At 35.1% G+C, this 22,167-nt stretch overlaps 10 protein-coding genes across 10 annotated transcripts; 6 read left to right on the top strand and 4 right to left on the bottom strand.

Moving 5' to 3' along the window:
* Positions 1-612: 612 nt before the first annotated feature.
* Positions 613-1,650, bottom strand: NAEGRDRAFT_32975 (uncharacterized protein; the record flags this gene model as incomplete). The annotated part of the gene is made up of 3 exons (XM_002678027.1): positions 613-947; positions 1,005-1,346; positions 1,383-1,650. The coding sequence occupies 3 exons, from the start codon at positions 1,648-1,650 to the stop codon at positions 613-615; spliced, it is 945 nt and encodes a 314-aa protein (XP_002678073.1).
* A 582-nt stretch (positions 1,651-2,232) lies between these two features.
* NAEGRDRAFT_79444 (PB1 domain-containing protein) lies at positions 2,233-3,594 on the top strand. Its single transcript, XM_002678130.1, has one exon. The coding sequence runs from the start codon at positions 2,351-2,353 to the stop codon at positions 3,578-3,580; it is 1,230 nt and encodes a 409-aa protein (XP_002678176.1). The 5' UTR covers positions 2,233-2,350; the 3' UTR covers positions 3,581-3,594.
* Positions 3,595-4,074: 480 nt separating this feature from the next.
* NAEGRDRAFT_48447 (uncharacterized protein) lies at positions 4,075-6,291 on the top strand (the record flags this gene model as incomplete). Its single annotated transcript, XM_002678129.1, has 1 exon — positions 4,075-6,291. The coding sequence occupies one exon, from the start codon at positions 4,075-4,077 to the stop codon at positions 6,289-6,291; it is 2,217 nt and encodes a 738-aa protein (XP_002678175.1).
* Positions 6,292-6,562: 271 nt separating this feature from the next.
* On the top strand, positions 6,563-12,704 carry NAEGRDRAFT_79443 (uncharacterized protein; the record flags this gene model as incomplete). Its single annotated transcript, XM_002678128.1, has 3 exons — positions 6,563-6,840; positions 6,897-12,144; positions 12,165-12,704. 3 exons carry the CDS (start codon positions 6,563-6,565, stop codon positions 12,678-12,680), a joined length of 6,042 nt encoding a protein of 2,013 aa, XP_002678174.1. The 3' UTR covers positions 12,681-12,704.
* A 140-nt stretch (positions 12,705-12,844) lies between these two features.
* NAEGRDRAFT_66602 (uncharacterized protein) lies at positions 12,845-13,525 on the top strand (the record flags this gene model as incomplete). Its single annotated transcript, XM_002678127.1, has 1 exon — positions 12,845-13,525. The coding sequence occupies one exon, from the start codon at positions 12,845-12,847 to the stop codon at positions 13,523-13,525; it is 681 nt and encodes a 226-aa protein (XP_002678173.1).
* A 924-nt stretch (positions 13,526-14,449) lies between these two features.
* On the top strand, positions 14,450-15,892 carry NAEGRDRAFT_32991 (uncharacterized protein; the record flags this gene model as incomplete). Its single annotated transcript, XM_002678126.1, has 1 exon — positions 14,450-15,892. The coding sequence occupies one exon, from the start codon at positions 14,450-14,452 to the stop codon at positions 15,890-15,892; it is 1,443 nt and encodes a 480-aa protein (XP_002678172.1).
* A 1,420-nt stretch (positions 15,893-17,312) lies between these two features.
* On the top strand, positions 17,313-17,751 carry NAEGRDRAFT_2659 (uncharacterized protein; the record flags this gene model as incomplete). The annotated part of the gene is made up of 2 exons (XM_002678125.1): positions 17,313-17,415; positions 17,489-17,751. Coding segments are annotated over 2 exons (366 nt in total), but the record flags the coding sequence as incomplete, so codon positions are not given.
* Positions 17,752-19,020: 1,269 nt separating this feature from the next.
* NAEGRDRAFT_32947 (uncharacterized protein) lies at positions 19,021-19,851 on the bottom strand (the record flags this gene model as incomplete). Its single annotated transcript, XM_002678026.1, has 1 exon — positions 19,021-19,851. The coding sequence occupies one exon, from the start codon at positions 19,849-19,851 to the stop codon at positions 19,021-19,023; it is 831 nt and encodes a 276-aa protein (XP_002678072.1).
* Positions 19,852-20,422: 571 nt separating this feature from the next.
* Positions 20,423-20,959, bottom strand: NAEGRDRAFT_79441 (uncharacterized protein). Its single transcript, XM_002678025.1, has one exon. It carries the CDS (start codon positions 20,894-20,896, stop codon positions 20,456-20,458), a length of 441 nt encoding a protein of 146 aa, XP_002678071.1. The 5' UTR covers positions 20,897-20,959; the 3' UTR covers positions 20,423-20,455.
* NAEGRDRAFT_79440 (uncharacterized protein) lies at positions 20,929-22,142 on the bottom strand (the record flags this gene model as incomplete). Its single annotated transcript, XM_002678024.1, has 1 exon — positions 20,929-22,142. The coding sequence occupies exon 1, from the start codon at positions 21,928-21,930 to the stop codon at positions 20,929-20,931; it is 1,002 nt and encodes a 333-aa protein (XP_002678070.1). The 5' UTR covers positions 21,931-22,142.
* Positions 22,143-22,167: the final 25 nt, after the last annotated feature.

Here is a 22,167-nt window from a genome sequence, read left to right as displayed (position 1 = left end):
GCAACAAAGAATAATATTGTCAATTCTATTCAAGTTGTTTCAGAGCAATATAACTGTTGTGTTCTTGATATGTTCTTTGATAGAAAGAGTCTAAAATTTATATTGAGCTTTGAACGACATATGGCAGAGTCCAATCCTTCATTAGTAATTCACTGTTTGAAAGAACTAATTCATAGGGAGAATTTAGAGGTCGATGGTGTTGGATTTGCAAGTGGTTATGGTTACAGAGCTAGTGTTGGATCGGATTTTAGAAGACATTTTGGATTGTATGGGGAATTAATCAATTCATCTATTGCTCATTGTTATTATGCTATCGATCATTTAGAGAGTGGAATAATTTGTGATGGAACAACAGCTTCAATATTGGACGAAGTTTGTACGATACGATTTCTAGGAACTTGTGAAATTGAAGGTGGAAAGACTCAAAAACTTCATTTAATTTCAATGAATGAACCACCTCCACAATTTGAAATTTCAAGAGTTGAAAATAATGGAACCATTCGTGCCTCTGACACTAATACCAATATTTATCTCAATATTGATACAGCAACAGATGTTCATTCAATGAATTCTGTACAAATTAGTGAAGAGAGGGTCTTGGTATGAGTTGATTTATAGTTTCATAATGTCAAAATCGAATGCATGGGAAATGTGATCTGAGGCATTCTTGATCGAAGGAAGAGCTTCAAACTCAGATGCTTGCTCTTCTGTGAGTATTTGTAATGCTCGACTGACAAGAATACCCTTTTCTTCACCACTGGTAGGATAATTACAAGCCATCACATAATCCAAACATCCCTTAAAATTTTTGGTATAATTGGTGAATGTTGGTTCATCTCCACATACAGCTTTGTATAAACTCGTTGCAGTCCCAAATGGATTGGTAATTTGGTGTTTGAAAGTTTTTTCACCATCATCATTCTCACACTCAACTAGAGAAATACTATCTTTAAAGTCAGAGTCTGCATAAAATGGAATCAAGTGTCCTGGAATAAAGGTCTGACCTTTTGTTAAAAATTCATAAACTTCACTATCTGGCATTGAGTTGTAATCACCACAAAAGAATATTTGAATATCCTCAAGTGATAGGGAAGTGAGATAATCCTTTGTCTGTTTCATAGTGTAAAATATTTGGCATAATTTAACTTCAGGGAATGAAGGATCCCAAAACAAGTGTAAATTCACAACGCAAACCAACTTTTCACTTGATCTATGTTTGAGGAGTGTTAGATTAGCCACATTATTAGTCAGAAACTTGGAAATTGAATTAGAACTGGTCACTACATTTCCATTCAAATCACACTTTTCATGAGTTTCCAATTCACTATTTTTCGTAATTTGTCTTGCTACATCATTGAATAAAATTGGTATATTTCTAATACTTTCAAACTTTTCACTCTTCCAAAATGTGGCACAACCATCAGGTTTACCACCTGTTCTTTGAGTATAAGTTGATTCATATCCATTCTTTAATAATCTTTCCCTCCAATGATCACCATATCTATCAACTTCTTGTAAACAAATAATATCAGCATGATAGCTTAAAAATTCATCCAATAATCTATGCTTTCTATTAATCCAACTCAAAATTTCAGTGGTATCCGACAAGTGTGGAAAGTATGGTTTCTTTGCATAGTCTTGACAAAGCATATTATAACACACTAATCGGAATGAATCTACTTTGCTTCTCAATTCACTTTCATTACTCAAAATCCAATTTCTTCCCATACAATCAGCAATTGGAAAATCGGCATAAATAGAAGGCTTTGTTTTTGGCCGTCCTCTCCTCTTTTTAACAGCAATTTGTTGAATTTCATGTTCCGAAATATTTTCAAGACAAGCAAAAGAACTTGTTTGTTGTTCTACTTTCTTACGAGGAGGCATTATCTAATAATCAATTAATTATTTAATATTAATTTTAAATAAATTAGAGAGTTTGAAAACGAATGATGCGATAGCTGGTGATGAAATATTTTTTAATTTTTTTCATTTCCAGCATTTTCTAGAGGTAAAACAATATTTAATGTTGATGATCCATCTTGTAAATCAATTTGATTGGAGAATTTGAATGTTTTATCTTCAAAATATGAAGGAATTGATTTACGTTGAGAAGGGAAATGTGTAACCTTCTAATTTAAATCCAATAACACAATGAACCTCGAAAGGAATTCTTCTCAGCATCACGTATGAGGATTAAAATAGAACACAACAAGAAAAAAACTGCCATCACGTTTCTTCATTTTGATCCAAAGCAATTTTAATTATTATTTGATTGAACCGATAAGAGACAAATATTGCAAACAAACGTGAAAAGCAGCAAACGAAGAAAAACAACCGATCATCATTGAAAATGTTTCATCCACAACAAATCATGTACAATAACTATGGAGTCTTTCAACAACTGTCCGTTAAAGTCAAACTCAATGATACAATTAGAAGATTTTCCGTGCCATCATCTTGTACATTGATTGAATTTTATCAACAAGTTTCCAAAGCATTCCAATTAAATATCGATATTACCACTCACCTTGTTCAATACAAAGACAATGAAGATGATTTGATCGTTACAACAAGTGAAGATGAATGGAACTATGCTAAAAAGTCCTTCTCTACACCATGTATGCAAGTTACTTTGAAGGAGAAGGTTATTCCAAAGAAGAAGGAACAACCAACACAACCAGTAAAGAAGGAAATCCCAATTACCACACCTCCAACAGCAACCATTCAACCACAACCAATAACTCCACAAAAACCATCCTCACCACAGAAACAACCTGAATCACCAATCCAACCAACTCAACCAATTCAACCAAAATCAAGTTCTCCTCAACCTGTTCTAATTCAACCTTCTTCTGTTACAACCCAACAACAACCTACTCATCCAACCACAGCTACAGTAATGGAAGACTCTATGGGTTTTGTAGCTCTTAATACCTCTCAACAACCTACTCCTTTTGTTGCCAGATTTTCCTCTGATGTCAACTTGCCTGATGGATCATCAGTTTATATTAATCAAGAAATTACCAAAACTTGGAAGATTGTCAACCCTGGCTCAACCAATTGGCCATCCAATGTTCAATTACATTGTAGAGATTCCAAGGCTCTTCCTTTCCAAATTGTTTCTTCTAATGTTCCAGTTGCTAGTCCAAATCAATCAGTGGACGTATCTGTTACTTTTATTCCAAGAAAACTTGGCCCACTTAAGGGATATTTCAAATTGTGTTCTGGTGATATTCAATTTGGACATACTTTCTGGTTAGATTTAGTTGTTCATCCATTGCCAGTTGCTGAAGCTCCACAACAACAACAACAATCTGTCGATCAAACTATTCAACAAGTTAGAGATCTCAAGATTGATGATATTAGGGAATTCGATAGTGATGATGAGGATAGTGATGAAGAAGACTTTGAAGATGAAAGATTCAATGCCCTTAAAGAAAAATATCAATTCCAACTTGACGTTTTGAGCAATATGGGCATGACTAATGAAAGAGCCCTTGTTGATATTCTTGAACAAAATGGTGGTGATGTTAGCCAAACTATCCAACAATTCATTTTACTTTCATCCAAAATGCAATAAATTTAATCATAATCAAATACTTCTTTCGTTTTAATATGATTCTACCAAGACAAGTCCAATATTCAAACAAGTAGTAAGGTTTATTCTATGCCACGTCTGGAGATTGGCTTCGCACATGATTTTAAGCAATTTGGCAAAACAACTTTTTTGTGTTTTAAAGTGCTTTATTTTGAAACAACACAAGAAATCAAACAACAATCTTTGATAATTAGCTGAACCATTGAGCCAACTTTGAAATCTTGTCAAATAACATCAAGTCTTTTTTCAATAATTGCCAAATCCTTAAAATTTTCATCTCACGATCTGGCATGATTAAGAATACAAAAAGTCAAAAAGAAACCTCACTTTAATATAAAAGGGTAATTAAAATTTCCTGCTTATCTCTTTCTGCAAAAATATCTATCTGAGGAAGATCTGCATGCCACCACTTTTAAAAACTTCAGATAATGTCATTCGGTATTATTAAAAAAACCTCAAAACATCAATAATTGATCATGAAGAAACGAATGCTTGTTGAGGAGCAAGAATCAATTTCTGGTGACTTGGAGTATCAGACTTTCTCCTACAGTCGTCCAACCATTATTACGAAACCTTCTGGCTTTTCAATTTCTCTTAATGATGATGACGATGATTCTGCAATTTCTGTATCTTCATGCGAAACTTCAGAATATAATGGAGATGCTACAAGTACGTATGGAGTAGAGGAACCACTTCTTTTTCCTAAAAGAAAAGTCCTAAAACCACCTACTCAACTCGGAAGACAATACTCAACTATGGCTGTTGCAAGTGCCTCCATTTGCCTTAAACCAGGTGAATTGAAAAACTCACTCTTTCTTGATTTAAACTCTACAGATATGGGTTGTGAAAGTGCCCAATCTTCTGCTAGAAGTGGAGCAAGTTTTCTCTCTGTTCAGAGTAGAGAGCAAGGAATGCAAACACTGAAAAGGGCTGCAGGATTCAAGAAGGGACTTTCGTCCAGGCTTCTCAAAGGATTGCAAAGCTCTAATAATTTACTGAACGGTCTTGCTAATTTTGGACAAACAATCGAATCAGAATATTGTGAAGGTGAGACAGAAGCAGAGTCTGAACAAGCAATTGATTATACACATGATGCATTCGATTTGGTGAGTGATTTGCAAGTGTATGGAAGTGTAATGAATGGATATACTGAAAATGACGCACCACTCATGCAGGAAGAATCTGAGGAGTTGAATTCTGCCATAGATCAAATGATGTTGTGTGGATTTCCTATCATTATATTCAATGAGAAGTTTGAAATCGAGTATTTAAATCCAGAATCTGAGAAATTATTTGGAATTCATTCATTTGTGGCTCTAGGCGAAAATCTTTCAAAGTATGTGGATGAGCAGTCAATTATGGACATTCAGATGGAAATTGAAAGATTTACTGGTTCATTGAATTCTTGGGATATAACAGAAACTCATTGTGCCTCTCATGGATTGCCATATTCAATTGCAAGGAAAGAGGAACGATCGAGAAGAAGACGAAAGCTTTTGGTAAGAGATTTAAAACTCACATGCTATTCAAACGTACTCAAGAAATCATTCCCTTGTCACGGTAAAGTTGTCACCGTTAAAAAAACTGGCACGATTCATTACTGTCTCTACATTCAACAATGTAAAACAAGTGAAGAAGATGAGAAACTTATGAAAAACAAGACTATTTGTGATTCAATTACTGAACTTTCAGTCATTCCAATCATTGCTATTACCCAGGAAGGAATCATTCAGGTTTTTAATCATTCGGCTGTGAATGTTTTTGGCTATCAGAAATATGAAGTTCTCGGTAAAAACATTAAAATGCTTTGCAACTCTTCAGATAGAAGAAAGCACGATTACTATTTAGAGAGATACATGAGAACTGGTCAGAAAAAAGTAATTGACAGTGTAAGGTTCCTCAAAGCAGAAGGGAAATGTGGACGAATTCTCTCAATAGAAACCAGAATTTCAGAAGTAATTGATCCAAAAAGTCAAAAATCTCACTTTATTGGATTCATTAGAGATACTGGAATGGTTGCAACGAAAGAGGAACAATTGACCAGAATAACGGATCGAATTTTCCCTAAAAACATTGCACAAAGACTTTCAATGGGTCTGAAAGTTATTGACTCTATTGTATGTTGTACATTGCTCTATTGTGACATTGTTGGATTTACCAAATTGACTAGTGACATGAATCCAACAAGTGTTATCAAGATGCTCCATGATATATTCGAAAACTTTGATGATTTATGCTCCTCCAACAAGCTGGAAAAGATTAAAACCATTGGAGATTGCTATTTCCTAGCTGGTGGTCTTTATCATAGCTCATCCTATGACGAACCGAAACATGCAGAGCAATGTGTTAAGTGTGGCTTTGAAATGATTAAATCCATTGAGAAATTCAATGAAAAGAGAGCATTTCTGGGTGGAGGGAACTATCCTAACAAGATTGGTGTCCGAATTGGAATTCACACCTCTACCAATATTACAGCAGCAGTTGTTGGAAAGTTCAAGCAAAGTTTTGATTTGTTTGGTGAGGGAGTTTCTCTGTGTAATTCTATTGAGGCAAATGGTAGAATGAATCAATTGCATATTAGTGAAGAAACCTTCAAGATGCTCCATCCCTCAACAAGACAATTATTCGAACCAAACCTCTCCAGTTCACAATTAAATGGTCAACTGGTGAACACTTTCCTGTCCAAATCTTAAAGGTCTGCATCCTTTGCCCTTCCCTTTTGCCCTAGTAGTCTCTTCCTTGGTAACCTTTCTTAATGGTTACACTGTATAAAATATTTAATTACAAAAACTCAATATTACACAAGATAACACAAAAGGAGTTCCAAGGAATAAAGTTCATGAGCTGCCAGTTACAACATTTAAATGGCCACAAAAATCGAAAAGTTATCATCAAAAAAAAATAGAAAAAACAACACCAGCAATTTATTTTAAAAAAACTTTAATCTGATCATCATCAAATAACATGAGACTTCTATCAAGACGCCCAGTTACATTGCCAACTGGCTTGGTACCATCAGTTAATACCTATGATCAAATCAATTTGCAGGTGAGAGAACCAACTTTGGAGGATAGTAGAGCAGCCCTTTTGTTGGAAAATTTATCAGCATCATCATCAGAAGAAGAATCGGGAGCAAAATTATGCTCCATTGAGGAGTTATCAGAGGAGGAAACTAACAGATTATTGAATAGATTACCAGCAATTAAGAGTGATGACACTGATCAAAAAGATTTCTTCATGAGGTAAGTAGTTTTACAATTGATGGATTTTGTGATTGAAATGATATTTGTAAATGTAGAGAAAAATCTTTAAAGGCACCAGTGACAGCTGACTCTATTCAAGTTGAATTTCCACCTCAAGTTAAATTGGAGAAACCACAAGAATTGAAGGAAGAAGAAGCCCAGCTTTCAGGTTCTGATTTGACCATTTTGAGATATTCACCAGAAGGAGAATTAGATAGATCTGTTCCATCCATTACAATTACCTTCTCTCAACCAATGGTTGCTGTATCCAGCATTGATAGTGTTGAAAGTGAGACAGTTCCTGTTATTGTTTCACCACTCCCAAAAAAGGGAGGTAAATTCAAGTGGTTGGGTTCCAAAACATTAGTCTATGAAGCCAACTATAGATTTGACATGTCTACAAAGTATACAGTTACTGTCAAGAAAGGAACTAGCTCACAAAATGGGGGCACATTGAAATCAGATTTTTCTTTTACATTCGAAACACCAAGACTTTATGTTAAAGAGTATTTGCCAAATAGCCACTCAATGCCAGTTAATGAATTCCCTGTATTTTATGCCGAGTTTGATCAAGAGATTGACCCAAGTGCTGTATTACCATTTATTTCCACTCCAGGTCGTAAGGCTAGTTTGATTTTCGATGGAAAATCCTCAAATTCACTCCTTCAAGATCAAGTTAAGAAAATGATGGAAGATTATAATTTGAAAAAGAAACATTCATCCATGTATAACTCTTATCTTTCCAAACTTTCTTCAGCTCCTGAATCTAGACATTTGTGGTTTACTTTTGATTTCCAAAATAATCCAGTTTCTATTGGAGCTTCTTTTGATATTACAATTAATAAGGGAGTTGTTGGTACAGAAGGCCCTCTTCCATCATTGAAAGATTCAGTAATTCATGTATACACTTATCCTGAATTTAGAAAAGATCGTTCATCTGGTGGTTCAACTCCAATGGAGCCTTTCACTATTATCTTCTCCAATTCTATTGATGTTGATAAGCTTTTAGAGTCTATGGTTACTGTTTCACCATTATTGGAAAACATGGAATTGAATCCAAGTGGAACTTATTTGACAATCAGAGGCAAATCAAAGGGTAGAACAACCTATAAGTTTTTCCTTAAGGGTATTGTAGATGTTTGGGGACAAACTCTTCCTGATACAGTTGTTGAATTTCAAGTTGGAAGTGCTCGTCAAAGTTTACAAGCTTTTGGTACTGGTGTAATGGTACTCGATCCAACCTTGAACACCAAACCAACCTATTCTTTTGTTACTGTAAATATGGACTCTGTACAATTTAAAGTTTGTCAAGTAGAACCTCAAATCTATTCTGGTGAAACTCTTAACTATAGTGCCTATAACAATAGTTACAAATTCCCAGGAAAAATGGTTTTAGACACTACCTTGACAATCAGTGGAGAGAAAGATGAACCATGTGAAACACAGGTAGACCTCTCACAATATCTTCAATTCCCTAATGAAAATCTGGGTCACTTGATGGTTTTTGTTGAGCCAACTAAAACTAGTTGGAAAGGAAATTGGGACTATCGTCCAACATACTGTGCATGGATACAATCTACAAAGATCGCCCTTGATTGTTCATATGATTCTCATTCATCTCATTTATATTTCTGGATTAACTCATTGAGCGATGGTAGTATTATTAAGAAAGATGTGGAATTCATCAAGGTAAATGCACATGTTACTCCTGACGCTGAGACTGGTATTGGAAAATATAAGGTTCATGCAGGTACTTCCAAATTGATTGCCAAGCATGGTAATGATTCTTGTTTCATTCCAGATGTTGGACTATACACTTCAAAATTTAGTACAGATACCGTTGCTCATATTTACAACGATAGAGGATTGTACAAGCCTAATGAAACTGTTTCCATCAAGGGTATCGTCAGAAAGTTCAAATTGCAAGACTCTGGACCTATTGTCGTTCTTCCTTCTGAACAAACAACACACTATACAGTCCATGATGCCAGAGGTCAAAAATATTGTGAGGGAGATATTGAAATTTCAAAACTTGGAACCTTTGATTTTACTTTTAAGGTTCCTGATAATGCTAACTTGGGAGATCATATCATTACATTCACTGCTTTCTCAACCTCACATTCCTTCAAGGTACAAGAATTCAGAACTCCAGAATTCAAATCATCATCTTCCGTTCCTGCTGGTAATTATATTGTGAATGGAAATTCTGCTGTATGCACTACCAAGGCTGAATACTACTCTGGTGGAGGTATTTGTGGTGGAAAATGCAATTATACCATCAAGCAAACGTCTGCATCATATACTCCTCCTAACCAACACGCCTATACTTTTGGAGAAGGTAATGATCCATACATGGGATTTTATAGAATGAGAAGATTCGGTAGTAGTACTGGCTCTGTTTTAGGAAGTACCACATTTGAAGGTACCACAGACGGTAACGGAGAACATCAAATTGCTATTTCTTTTACAGAGTCTGCAAGACCTAACAAGGTACCAGTAACTATCTCAATAGAATCTACTGTTCAAGATATTAACAGACAAACAATCTCTTCGAGTACTTCATTCCTTGTCCATCCTTGCAAGTATTATTGTGGTATCAAATTTAGCAAACAATTTGTTAAACCTAATATTCCTGTAACTGCATCCCTTGTTACATCTGATGTCGATGGTAATTTAGTCTCTGGTATTCAAATGAAATTGACAGCTACCACATCTGTTAGTGTAAAGAAGGGATTCAGGTTTGTAGATGAAACCGTGCAAGTTTTTGAACAAATTTTGACCTCATCTAAAGACGGACCAGTTGAAGTACCTGTTAAATTTGAAAAAGGTGGCAGTTATTCATTCAAAGTCGAAATTGTTGATCCTGAAACTGGGCTTACAAATTCATCAAGAACTAACTTGTATATTACAGGTGGTTCCACAAGAGATGAAAAGGTTGGCAAGAGAATTTCTAAGGACACCCTTCTCATCATTAAAGACAAGACTGAATATCAAGTTGGTGATAAGGCTAAACTTCTTATTCAATCTAACCTTGATGGAAAATGTGAAGGTGTTGCACTTGTATCACTTGACGATGTGATCAAACATATTCCAATAACTATTGATCCAGAAGACGGTTGTACTGAAATTGAGATTGACATTACCAAAAATTGCATTCCTAATATTTATGTTAGTGTTGAAGTTGCAGGAAGTCAATCAAGAGTTGATGCAGTGGGTACCGTTCTTACTAATTTGCCAAAACAGCCTGCATATGCTTCTGGTCAATGTGAAATTTCTGTTTCCAACATCACTAGAACCTTAACTGTTGAGACCAAACCTGAGAAGGAATATTTAACTCCAGGAGCAGAAAGTTTCATTGATGTACTTGTTAAGGATCCAATCACTGGTGAACCAATTCAAAATTCTGAAGTCTGCATTGTGGCAGTTGATGAAGCTGTTCTCTCCTTGACAGGATATTCTATTTCTAATCCTCTTAATACATTTACTCGTAGAAATTATCCAGTTCTTAATCCATACTCATTGAGAAGCTACCTTTTTGTAAAGAGTTATGATTCAGTTGTATTCGAAGGAGATCAACCAGAACTGCTTTGTTGTGCTAGTGCTTCTTGTTCTGGCTGTTGTGACAGGGAATGTTGTAAGTGCTGTCGTAAATGCTGTGCTAGAGGTGGTAAATGTAAAGATGCATCTTCCCAGGGCGAGGAAGACCAACCAGAAGATTCAGCAATTTCTGTCAGATCTAACTTTAATCCTCTTGCAGTTTTCAGTCCAAAGAGCGTAACTGATGTCCATGGTAAAGCAACTGTTTCATTCAAACTTCCTGACAATTTGACCAAGTATAGAATTACAGCTGTTGCAATCAAAGGAGATTCATGTTTTGGAATTCATGAATCATCTATGGTGGCTCAACTTCCATTGGCAATCAGACCATCCCTTCCAAGATTCCTTAACTTTGGTGACAGAGCTGAATTTACATGTGTTTTACAAAGTCAAGTCCCAATTGATGTTGTTGTCAATGCTGCTATTAACTTCACAAACTTGGCTCTTTTGGATTCTTCAAAGAAGGGTTTGAGGGTCAAAGTACCTGCTATGGGAAGAGCCGAATTGAGATTCCCAATGTCAACAGATCGTGTTGGTATTGCCAGATTCCAAGTTGGTGTTTCCATTGCTACACCTGGCATTAATTTTGCCGATGCTGTAGAAAAGGAGATTAGAGTTTTCACACCAGCTACTACTGAGGCATTTGCAACTTATGGTGAAATGGATGGAGATTCTTCAGTTTTCCAACCTGTAAAGGCTCCTCAAAATGTTTTCCCACAATTTGGTGGTCTCAAGATTACAACTTCTTCTACTGCCTTGTCATCACTCACTGACACTTTCCTCTATTTGTATAACTATCCATTTGAATGTTGTGAACAAATTTCTAGTAGAATATTGTCAATTGTTGCCCTCAAGGATATTTTGTATGCCTTCCAAGTTCCAGAGATACCAACCAAAGATGCTATTGACACTAAAATCAATGGATATTTCTCTACATTGGCTTCAAGACAATTCCCTAATGGTGGTTTTGGCTATTGGTCCTACTCTAGCTATTATGAGGTGTCTCCTTACGTTACTTGCCATGTTGGTCACGCCATGGCTCGTTGTAAAATTGCTGGTTACACATTGAATGCACCAATGATGTCCAAACTCATTCCAGTCCTCAAAACTATTGAAAGATACTGTACTGATTATTCTCCAGAATCTTTGAGATCCATCAAAGCTTATGCTTACTATGTTTTGGCCTTGTTGGGTGAATCTGATGCCAAGTCATTAGCTGAAACTCTCTATAAGGAAAAGAAACTCCAAGGAAATATGGAATATCTTGCATGGATAGCTACTGCTATTTATCTTGCAAGTGGTAAGAAAGAAACAAGCACAGTTTCAGAAATTATGACACACTTGGATAAGAATGCTAATGAAACTGCTCAAACAGCAAACTTTATCACCAGTTATGGAGATGTAATGGCCACCAAGCATATCATGTTGCACAGTGATAGAAGAACCGACGGTATTTGTTTGGAAGCATTCATCAATATCTCTCCAAAATCACACCTCATTCCAAAAATTGTTAAGGGATTGTTGGCTCACAAGAAGAAGGGAAGATGGGGTAATACTCAGGAAAACGTTTTCATTCTCCTTGCTCTCAATACCTACTTTAATGTCTTTGAAGGAGTTACCCCAGATTTTGTTGTTAACGCATGGCTTGGAGAAGATTATTGTGGAGAACAAACATTNCAAGGGAAGGAAGATTATACTATAGAATTGGTATGGATTATGCTCCAAAGAATTTACTTGTTGACGCTTTGGATTACGGTTTCGAAGTTCAAAGAAGTTATGAGCACGTCACTAATCCTTCTCATGTTACATTTGATAAGGAAAAGAATAGTTGGAGATTTAAGGCAGGAGAATTGGTTCGTATCAAGTTGAGAATGACAAATACTAGTCGTAGATATCATGTTGCTCTAGTTGACTTTTTACCAGCTGGTCTCGAACCAATCAATCCAGAATTGAAAGGAACCCCAGCTATTGCTAGTGTTAGTGGAACTGGATCCAATAATAATAGAGGAACAAGACGTTGGTGGTGTTGGTGGAATCCAATCTGGTACGAGCATCATAATATTAGAGATGAAAGAGTGGAAGCATTCAGTTCATTATTATGGGAAGGTACTCATGAGTTTACCTACCTTGCCAGAGCTACATCTATTGGCTCATTTGTTATTCCAGGTGTAAAAGCTGAGGAAATGTATAGCCCTGAAATATTTGGTAGAAGTGCAACTGAATTTGCAGAAGTTTATGAATAAATAGTTTATAACAAACTTCATCCATTTAAGTTTCTTTTGAAATTAATAACTATGAGTTCTAATGTTTGCTAGAACTTCAAAGTGTTTTGTTTGTGATGATGAACTTTTCTACTAAAAATACTTAAATTCTAGTCGCCTTTTGAATTGAAAAACACAAACAAAAAATGGAAACAACAGTTAAAGGACTCTATCTTATCAAGGACATTCTCACCCCAGAAGAAGCTTCAAGTCTTGTCGAAAACTTGGAGAAACAGCTCTGGTTTCTTAACAGATCGAAAAAGAGAAGAATTCAAATTTATGGACCAAAACATGACAAGAAGTACAATATCATTCCTGATGAAATTACACCACTTCCTCAATTTTTGAAAGATTTATGTACCACAATTCTCGAAAGAACTGCCACACATGTTCCAAAAATTGATCTATCTCAATATGAATCTTATTTAGGAGATGACAAGTTTACTGAAATATTTGTGAACGAATACAAGCCAGATGATTCTCTGGACCAACACTTTGACCACCGTAAAACTTACAAGGAAATCATTTTTGGACTTTCACTTGAATGTGATTCAACATTTACCTTTACAAAAAAGGATATAAAACATCAAGTTAAATTACCAGCTCGTTCCTTATATCTGATGACTGGATCTTCCAGAAAATCATTTAAACATGGAATTGAACCTAACCTATTGGAGGGAGATCGAAGAATTTCACTCACCTTTAGAACTGTCAATTATCCAAGCGAATCCTCATCAATTAATGAAAAGAAAAATTCCTCAACAACCAAAAAGAGAGGTAATTCCAGCTGTAGTTCAAAGAATGAAAATGTGAAAAAGAAAAAGTAATCGATTTTCTACATGTTCAATAAATTATTATTACCGTTAACAATTAAATACATTAAATATTTAAAATTTTAAATTTTATTAAAAAAAATGCTTAAACCAGCGGAAGCATCATCCTCTCGGTCGGTGCCTAGTAAAAGTGGTGGATTTTGGAAACCTGGACAACAAGCGCCAGAAGCCATCCGAAATTCTACACATGAAGAGTTTCGAGATTCAATTATTGATCGGAATGAAAATCAGGAGGTTATGGAATTTGTTTATAATCCTCATCGGAAGTTATCATTGGATGAACAGAGAAGACAATTACCTATTCATAAATTTAGGAATTCCATGTTGTACTTGTTGGAAAATTACAATGTGTTGATTGTGAGTGCAGAGACTGCCAGTGGAAAAACGACACAAATTCCTCAATATTTGTATGAGAGTGGATGGTGCTCTAATGGACAATCTATTTGTTGTACACAACCGAGAAGGATTTCAGCAATTAGTGCTGCTAAGAGAGTGTTTGAGGAGAAGAGGGAATCATTTCCTAATTCCTCTTCTTCCTCTGCTGCAAGTAATAGTTTTGGAATTTCAACTAGGAGTGGAATATTAACAAGTGAAAATGCACATGGTGAACTTGGAGGGTTGGTCGGATATTGTGTTCAATTCGATGCAAAATATTCAGAATTTACAAGGATTAAATACATGACTGATGGAATGTTATTGAGAGAAATGTTGGTGGACCCTCTATTGACCGATTATTCTGTCATAATAGTTGATGAAGTCCATGAAAGGAGTACCAAGACAGATATCTTGTTAGGACTTTTAAAGAAGGTCCTACAGAAGCGCCCTGAACTAAGACTCATAATTTCGAGTGCCACTCTCGATGCTGAGGATTTTTACAAATTTTTCAATGTTCCCCAATTGAATCTGAGTTGTTACATTATGAGTATTGAAGGGAGAACCTATCCAGTCGATATTTACTACATTCAGAAACCAATCTCAGATTATGTTCGTTCCAGCTTACAATGCGTCTTGAACATTCATAATAGTGAACCAATAGAATCTGGAGATGTGTTGGTCTTTCTGACAGGCCAACAAGAAATTGAAGAGCTGGTATCCCTTATTGAAGATTCTCTATTCGAAGCAAAAAAAGATAACATGCTCGTATTACCTCTCTACGCAGGATTATCCTTGGAAGAGCAAATGAAAATATTTGATACTGTAAAGGATAAGAGAAAGGTCATTATTTCAACTAATATTGCAGAGACATCGATTACTATTCCTTCTCTGAGATTTGTAGTTGATTGTGGATTTGTAAAGGAGAGAATTTATGATTATCGTTCCAACAGGGATTGTCTAGTAGTGACAGAAATTAGCAAATCATCAGCACGACAACGTGCTGGAAGAGCAGGACGAGTGATGAATGGTAAATGCTTTCGTCTCTATACTGAACAAGATTATGAAAAGCTTAAGGAAAATACCATTCCAGAAATTCAAAAATCCAATCTCTCAGATATCATTCTCCAGATGAAGGCATTAGGAATTGATAATTTGGTATTCTTTGATTTTCTTTCTTCTCCACCATCTAGTCATATGGCCCAATCATTGGAAACTCTTTATGCACTCGGTGCTCTTGATGATTCATGTCAATTGACAAATCCTCTGGGTTTACAAATGGCTGAATTCCCGACTGACCCATTCGTTTCTAAAATTCTGCTACACTCTGGTAATATGAATTGCTCTCAAGAGATGCTCATTATTTGTGCCATGACCAGTGTGAGAAATGTTTTTGTAACCTCCAGACAACTCCAAGATAGGGTTGAGTATGTAAAAAGGAAATTCTCTGTTATGGAAGGTGACCATTTGACATACCTTAACATTTACATGTCCTATCTCAAAAACAACAAATCTAGCAAATGGTGCTATGACAATTGTATTACTTACAAATCCATGCAAAGAGTTGAACAATTTATCCATCAATTTGAAAAACTACTCAAACGATTCTCCATTCCTATCAAATCAATTATGGATTCAAATGTGGGCTACGGCAATATTGACCCACCTATTGATACTATTAGAAAATGTTTAATATCTGGTTACTTTTCCAATGCAGCACAAAGACAATCAGATGGTTCCTATAAATCCGTACGAGGCAATGATATTTATTACATCCATCCTAATAGCGTCCTTTTTAAATATCCGCCAGAGTTTGTAATATTTACAGAACTTTTATTTACAACCAAAGTATTCATGAGAGATGTAACAACTATTGAATCAGATTGGTTGGTTGAAGTTTGTCCACAATTATTCGAGAGAAGTATTGACAAGAAGGAACGTGAAATCCAAGATCGTTTACTACTGTTAAGAAATTCAGAAGAGGAATAGTTATGATGAATAGCTACTAGATATTATTATTACGAAACCAGTTATTACCAAAACTGCTAAGATAACATTATTGATGAGATACTACTGCTATCACCATTTCAAAGGAGGATGTTTAAATTTGTCAAGTGATTACACATGTGGTAAGCATCCAAATATGAACCATTTAGCTGCCAGTAACCAAGCTGAAATGCAAGGTTTCACTTTTGGTTTTCTAACACAAAAACTCTTGGAGGAGATTCTTGATGTTTCTGGTATGAGAGATGACACTTTGAAAAAAAAACTATTTCTCTCTCTTTAACTACATCTTCATTATCATCATCATCTACAACACCATATTCACAAGTTGAGAGTGTTCAGCAGTTGCTTGTTTAGATAAATATTATTATTATCACTGAGTGGATCCTTTTTGGCATCAATTATAACAACAAGGTATTGCCATTTCCTTTTCCAATAAAAAACAACATCAGGCACTACTCACAACCACTAGCAACATCACTTACAAGAACCAAGCATACAATATTTCAATAATATATTATTCAAGTAGTGCACTAGTTTATCTTTTTCTTCCCTTTGAAAAACTCCTCACTGAAAAAGCACCAAAGCAAAAAATTCAGAAAAAAAAGAAGCGCGGAGAATACTTGACCGCCTTCTCATAAAACAAAAAATCGAAACTCTTATCATCATCAAATTCTATTATTAATAATCATCATCAACCTCATCAGAATCATATCATATAAGTGATATAGATATTCGATATATTGCTACTAATAATAATAATTACTGTAAAAAGAGAAAGATAGGAAATAGAAAATGGGTCAGAGTACATCTTCGTCATCATCTTCGCTGAGAAAATCATCATCACGTTCCATGCTTTCTAAAAAGTCTTCATCTTCTAAATTATTGAAAGGATTGGGAGATTCGAATGGCGGATCAAATGTTTTAAATTTACCACAACAACGAGTGATCATGTTGGGGACAGGAGGTGTTGGGTGAGTAGTTTGTTGAAATTTAGGCATGTTTCTAACAAGATGTACTATGTTTGATTTATGAATGGTGATCAATATAATTCGAATAATGATATTGGAAATTGTTTTTATTGGAACTTATAGGAAGAGTACGCTTTTCAAGAATGTTAAATTACTATTCAATGGAGGATTTGATAATGATGAATATTTATCTTATCGTGAAGTAATCCTTTCGAATATCGTGCAAATGGTACAGTTTGTACTGAGAGCACTTTCGAGTATGTTTCCAGATGAGAAATTAAACAAGATTGAGAATGAGGAATTTGCAAATAGTGTTCTTAGATTGGATTGTGAGGATTTTATTCATATTCTGAGGATTGTTGATGAACATTTCATAACGAGAATGCAAAAATTGTTTACCTGACTTGGTGAAACAGATGGATCATATATATTCAATGCCAAAAACAAAGCATGTCATGTCATCATATGTGAAAACAACTGGTATTGTTGAAACAGAGTGCATTTATAGAAATAATAGAATTAGAGTTTTTGATACAGGTAGGTTTTTTTAAAGAATATATGTATTGAAATAAGCTTTGAACTAATATTAAATATTTATTTATCATAATAGGTGGCCAGAGGAATGAACGTAAAAAGTGGGTTCACTTATTTGGAGCAACAAGTGGAATAATTTTCATCGTCTCACTTTCAGAATATAATCAAGTTTGTTACGAAGATGATCGATCGAATAGAATGAAGGAAAGTTTGCTCTTATTTGAGGAAATTGTCAATGCATCATGTTTTGAGAATGTACCAATATTTCTAGTGTTCAACAAGAAGGATGTTTTTCTTCACAAAATTCAATATTTTGACATTAGTGAAGCATTTGATGATTTACCAAAACACATTCGTCTTCACAAACCAATTAAAAACTTTCACAAAATGGCAGGAGATGCCAAGAGGAGACATACCATTCAACAAAAGAGAAAGAGAATACCTGGTACATTCGAAAGTGCACAAAATTCAAAAACTATGGAACGATTTCAAAGAGCAAGGAGTGCCAGTATTCAAAAACAAAAGAAAAATGGGTTAAATGTTGGATCATTTATTCCTAAAATGTCACCTTCGAGATTTGTTGTTGAAAATCATCACATGCTCACAGAGGAAGAGGAATTCAAGATTAGACAGGAAAATTGGCAAAAGTTACCGAGTGATATTTTAATTTACATTTGCTTTTACTTGGATGCACATGATTTATGTGTTCTGAGTACTGTAAATTATGAAATGTATATTGTGGCAACGTGTGACACTGTTTGGAGATCTTTGTGTTACAGTTTGATGAAAGACATAGATGAAGAACAAGTTGATCTCTTATATAAGGAACGATATCATTTATTTGAGCCAGGGATAACAGGTAAGAGTGAAGATACGAGTCCACTTTCTTCTTCCAAATCTCTCCTACCTTCACTCAATAGTTGTACATCCATCTCATCAATTACCACCACATCTACAGAAAGATCACCAATGTCAAGTAAGGCCATTTCAATTGGTAGTAATATTTTCAATACTGGCAGCTCTACAATATCAACAAGAGAGAAACCAATTTCGATAACTATTGGCGATCCACTCAATACTTCTGCAATTTTCAGTGATAGCAGTAGCGATGATGATCCAACCAATCAGTCCTTCCTCCAGAGTACATACTCTTTTTGTTCATCAGAAGAGAGGGAATTTCGAAAGAGAAAATGGAGATTTTTCTACGAAATTGGTGGATATGTATATAGAGATTCGATGAAATTTGTTCAGAAACAATTTATTGATTTGGCCAAAGATGAGGACAGACGAGCACAATTGTGGAGGGATGTCAGAGTGACCAGTGCTACAAATGGCTCAGCTGCTCGAGATTTGTTGGAATGTGTTTTTGATACCATCATTGATGGCCAAGATATGCTTTCACCTACAAAGGAAACAACCTTTGATTTTGACGAGGAATTGAATCAATCATCCACAAAGGTTAAATCACCAAGACTTCTCAAAAAATTAATCAATCTCAAATAGTTCTCTAATAAATTATCTAACTGTTTATAAATTACAAAATATTATTTACAAATTATACTGTTTTAGAGGATGAAAAATATTGATGCTATTACTGATTTTGGGGCATTAGAAAAACGAGCTCATGAATTCCTTAATATTCTCCCAAGTCATTGCATCATCCACTCGTTGTAACACATTTTCCAATCTGAATTGAGGGAACCAATATCCAAGTAGTAAACAAATGGTAATAAACGTCACAAAAGGAGCAAAATTGATTGGAACTGACATTGTTCCATCATTACTTTCATGATAAAGATATTTCATAGTGGACATGAATCCAGATTTCAGAGCTCTAGGTTGATGATCGGTCAAATACAGTACCAAAGCAAGAGAAAATCCTGCAAATAATCGAAAACCATTCGGTGTTGATATATCCATAATTTCAGGAATATATCCTTTGGTGGCCAGTGCTTTTAATCCACCATCTATTCCTCTCGCAAATAAATATAGAACTATCTGGTTATTGACAGCTCCAGAAATTCCCTTACTCTCACCAAATGCAATACTTCCACCAACAAAACCTGCCAGCAGAGCATCCAATCCATTCCGCACATTCAAATAATTTCTGCAAATATATGTTATCAATTTGTAAATGGCAACAAATGAGGCCAAATTCTTCGAGTGATGAAACATTTGCTTAATCACAAATCTAACTTTCTTAATCTCAGAAGGTGTTTGAAATATCAGAGCATAAATAACTGATTGTAAAATATATGGAATTCTAATTTTCACACCAGTTACAATTGCATTTCTATATCCACGATAAGCACTTTTCAATCCTTCACTTGTCGACTGTTCCAATAGCACAGGACTAATTTCATGAACTACCTTTGCTGCTGTATTCGAATGTGACAGCTGTGAATTTACTTGCTCTGCTAAACTGCCCACTTTTTCCATCATGTTACATTGTGCAGCAGAGCATGAATTCATTTCAATTGCCCCTTCACCTGCAGCACCTGCATTACAGGATTGCTCAACTGAATCCAAATTTGTGGAAATCATCATCATGGTAATATCATCATCAGAGTCCTCTGCAAGCCTTGTACTACAACTGCTGTTGTTGTTCTCCTCTCCATTATTCATCATCTCCATTGTATTGTCAAATTGCATAGAAGCAGAGGGTGTTGATGAAGTTTGATCGGAGAAGAAATCCATCAGAAAATCTTCCGAATTCATTCTCTCTATTAAAATTGATAAGATGATTGTGTTTTATGTAGAGTGATGATACTAAAATGTACTCGTGAGAGATGAACAATTTGATGATGTGATGAATATAAAGCAGCAATTAATGTACGCACAAGAGTTTCAAAAATCTTGGCGGGAAAGTGGGTGATGGCTTTTTTTTTTCTGTTCAATTCTCCTCTAATTTCCTTTGGACAAGTTTTTGTCTGTTTTGTGAAGATTACGAAGAGGGAGAAATAACCTTCTCGAAAAGAATCTGAGAGATGATGTTTACAATGGTGTGTATGTCTGTGTGTGAAATCTTTATTCAATAAAATTTTCAATATCTTTGTGGAATGCTTTGAGGAGTAAAATTGATTCTAGTGTTTGATGGTGGTGGAGGATAGAATAATTTCTGTTCGGATTGTGGTGTGGAAAAGATGAATTGTTGTTGTTGTTGTGGATTAAAGGCTGGTTGAGTTTGCATTTGTGAATATTGTGATTGATATGGGTTGTAAGGATTTTGTTGTGGTGTGCCAAAAGGTTGAGCTTGTTGAGGGTAATATCCTGGTTGTTGTTGTTGTTGTTGTTGAGGTGAAAGAGATGGATTGAAAAATTGTCCTTTTGATTGTTGAGGGTATTGTTGGTATTGTGGATATCTTCTGATTGGTCTTCCAAGATTAATATATTTTGGTGGTCTCCTCATAGCACTGATATAGGCATTGTAGGTTCTGAATACAATGATTGATCCAAGGATACCAATAAACATTACAAGAAACATTTCAATGTACGAATCTTTCTTTGCATCAGCCCTCAAATGAATGAGAATAATGTGTGCAAGACGGAAAATTTTGGAAGGATAAAGACACTTTCCTCTGGAAGTACTGAATCAGCAGAACAAGAAATGAGAAAAACTTCCAAAGAATCATTCATTCTCACATTAAACCATCCCAAAAATACGCAAAATATGTTGGCCAATACTACACACAAGCCTAACAAATCCTTTTTGAAAAATCCATATTTTGAGCCAGCTTGAACAATAATTAATTCAAATAAAATTGCATAGCACAATGAATTAGTAGCATATCCAATAAGATAGATTGAAACATTGGACAAGTAGAACAATATTTCTCTTTCTTCCAAAGTGAAATATTCGAATAAAACTCCTACTTCAGCTCCATGTTGTGAAATCTTGTGTCGGTGTTTTGTAATGGAAGGGTCATAATCAGAATTCTCCAGGTTAAAGAATAAACGAATAACTACCAAAAGGAGTGTTGTGCAAACTTCTCCAATTAGAAAATATATCACATCCTTTGCTGATGATGATTTTGGAAGAGTCTTTTGTCTAAACATAAAGTTGAGGACATTAATAAGAATCACTGAAGAGAGTGTGAAAAAGATGATGGAACCAATGATGTAAACAATCCTCTCTGGCCATATGGATTCTCCCTTCTTGTTGGAAGGATTATCGTGAATATTCTTTCGATGAGCAAAAAAGTAAGACATGAAAGGCTTTAAATAGGAGGAGGTTGTTGATGGTTTGAAGGAATATTGATGATGGTGTGAATTGGATGCGTTATTCGTGTTCATAAATTGGCTATACATTGTGCCTTCTCTGTTGATATCATTATTAAAGGAGGATGAAGTAGGTGTAACAAAGGCTGATGATTGTTGATGAATTGAAGAAGGAGGATTAATAATACTTTGTGGTGTTGCCATGGCTTCTATTTGTTCTTGTTGTTGTGGCAAACTATCGGGAGATGGAAAGGAAGAAACAGAGTTTCTTGATGCCTTTCTAGGAGTTAAATTTATCATATGTGGTCTGTTGTGGCTATGTTATTATATATATTAATATATTTAAATAGAGTTTGTAAAAATTCTTCTCTTGCTCTTCTACTATTTGTAGTCTCACAACCGGAGAAGTATACACGTATTATTGGTATCAACAGAATCTGAGAGTACTGTTTATACAGAGGAAAAGGATGAAACTCTGAAGCGAAACTATGTATGCAGAGAGTGTTGTTAAGTTTTTTTTTTGAGTTGAAAAATTTT

This window comes from Naegleria gruberi, assembly GCF_000004985.1.
Source record: "Naegleria gruberi genomic scaffold NAEGRscaffold_19, whole genome shotgun sequence".
Classification (NCBI taxonomy): domain Eukaryota; phylum Heterolobosea; class Eutetramitea; order Acrasida; family Naegleriidae; genus Naegleria; species Naegleria gruberi.
This window is presented reverse-complemented; position numbering and strand designations above follow the sequence as displayed.

What these genes read in the sequence shown, in the direction of transcription:
- NAEGRDRAFT_79444 (XM_002678130.1), top strand. Translation starts at nt 2,351, where the DNA reads ATGTTTCATCCACAACAAATCATGTACAATAACTATGGAGTCTTTCAA.
- NAEGRDRAFT_79441 (XM_002678025.1), bottom strand. Translation starts at nt 20,896, where the DNA reads ATGTTTCTTGTAATGTTTATTGGTATCCTTGGATCAATCATTGTATTC.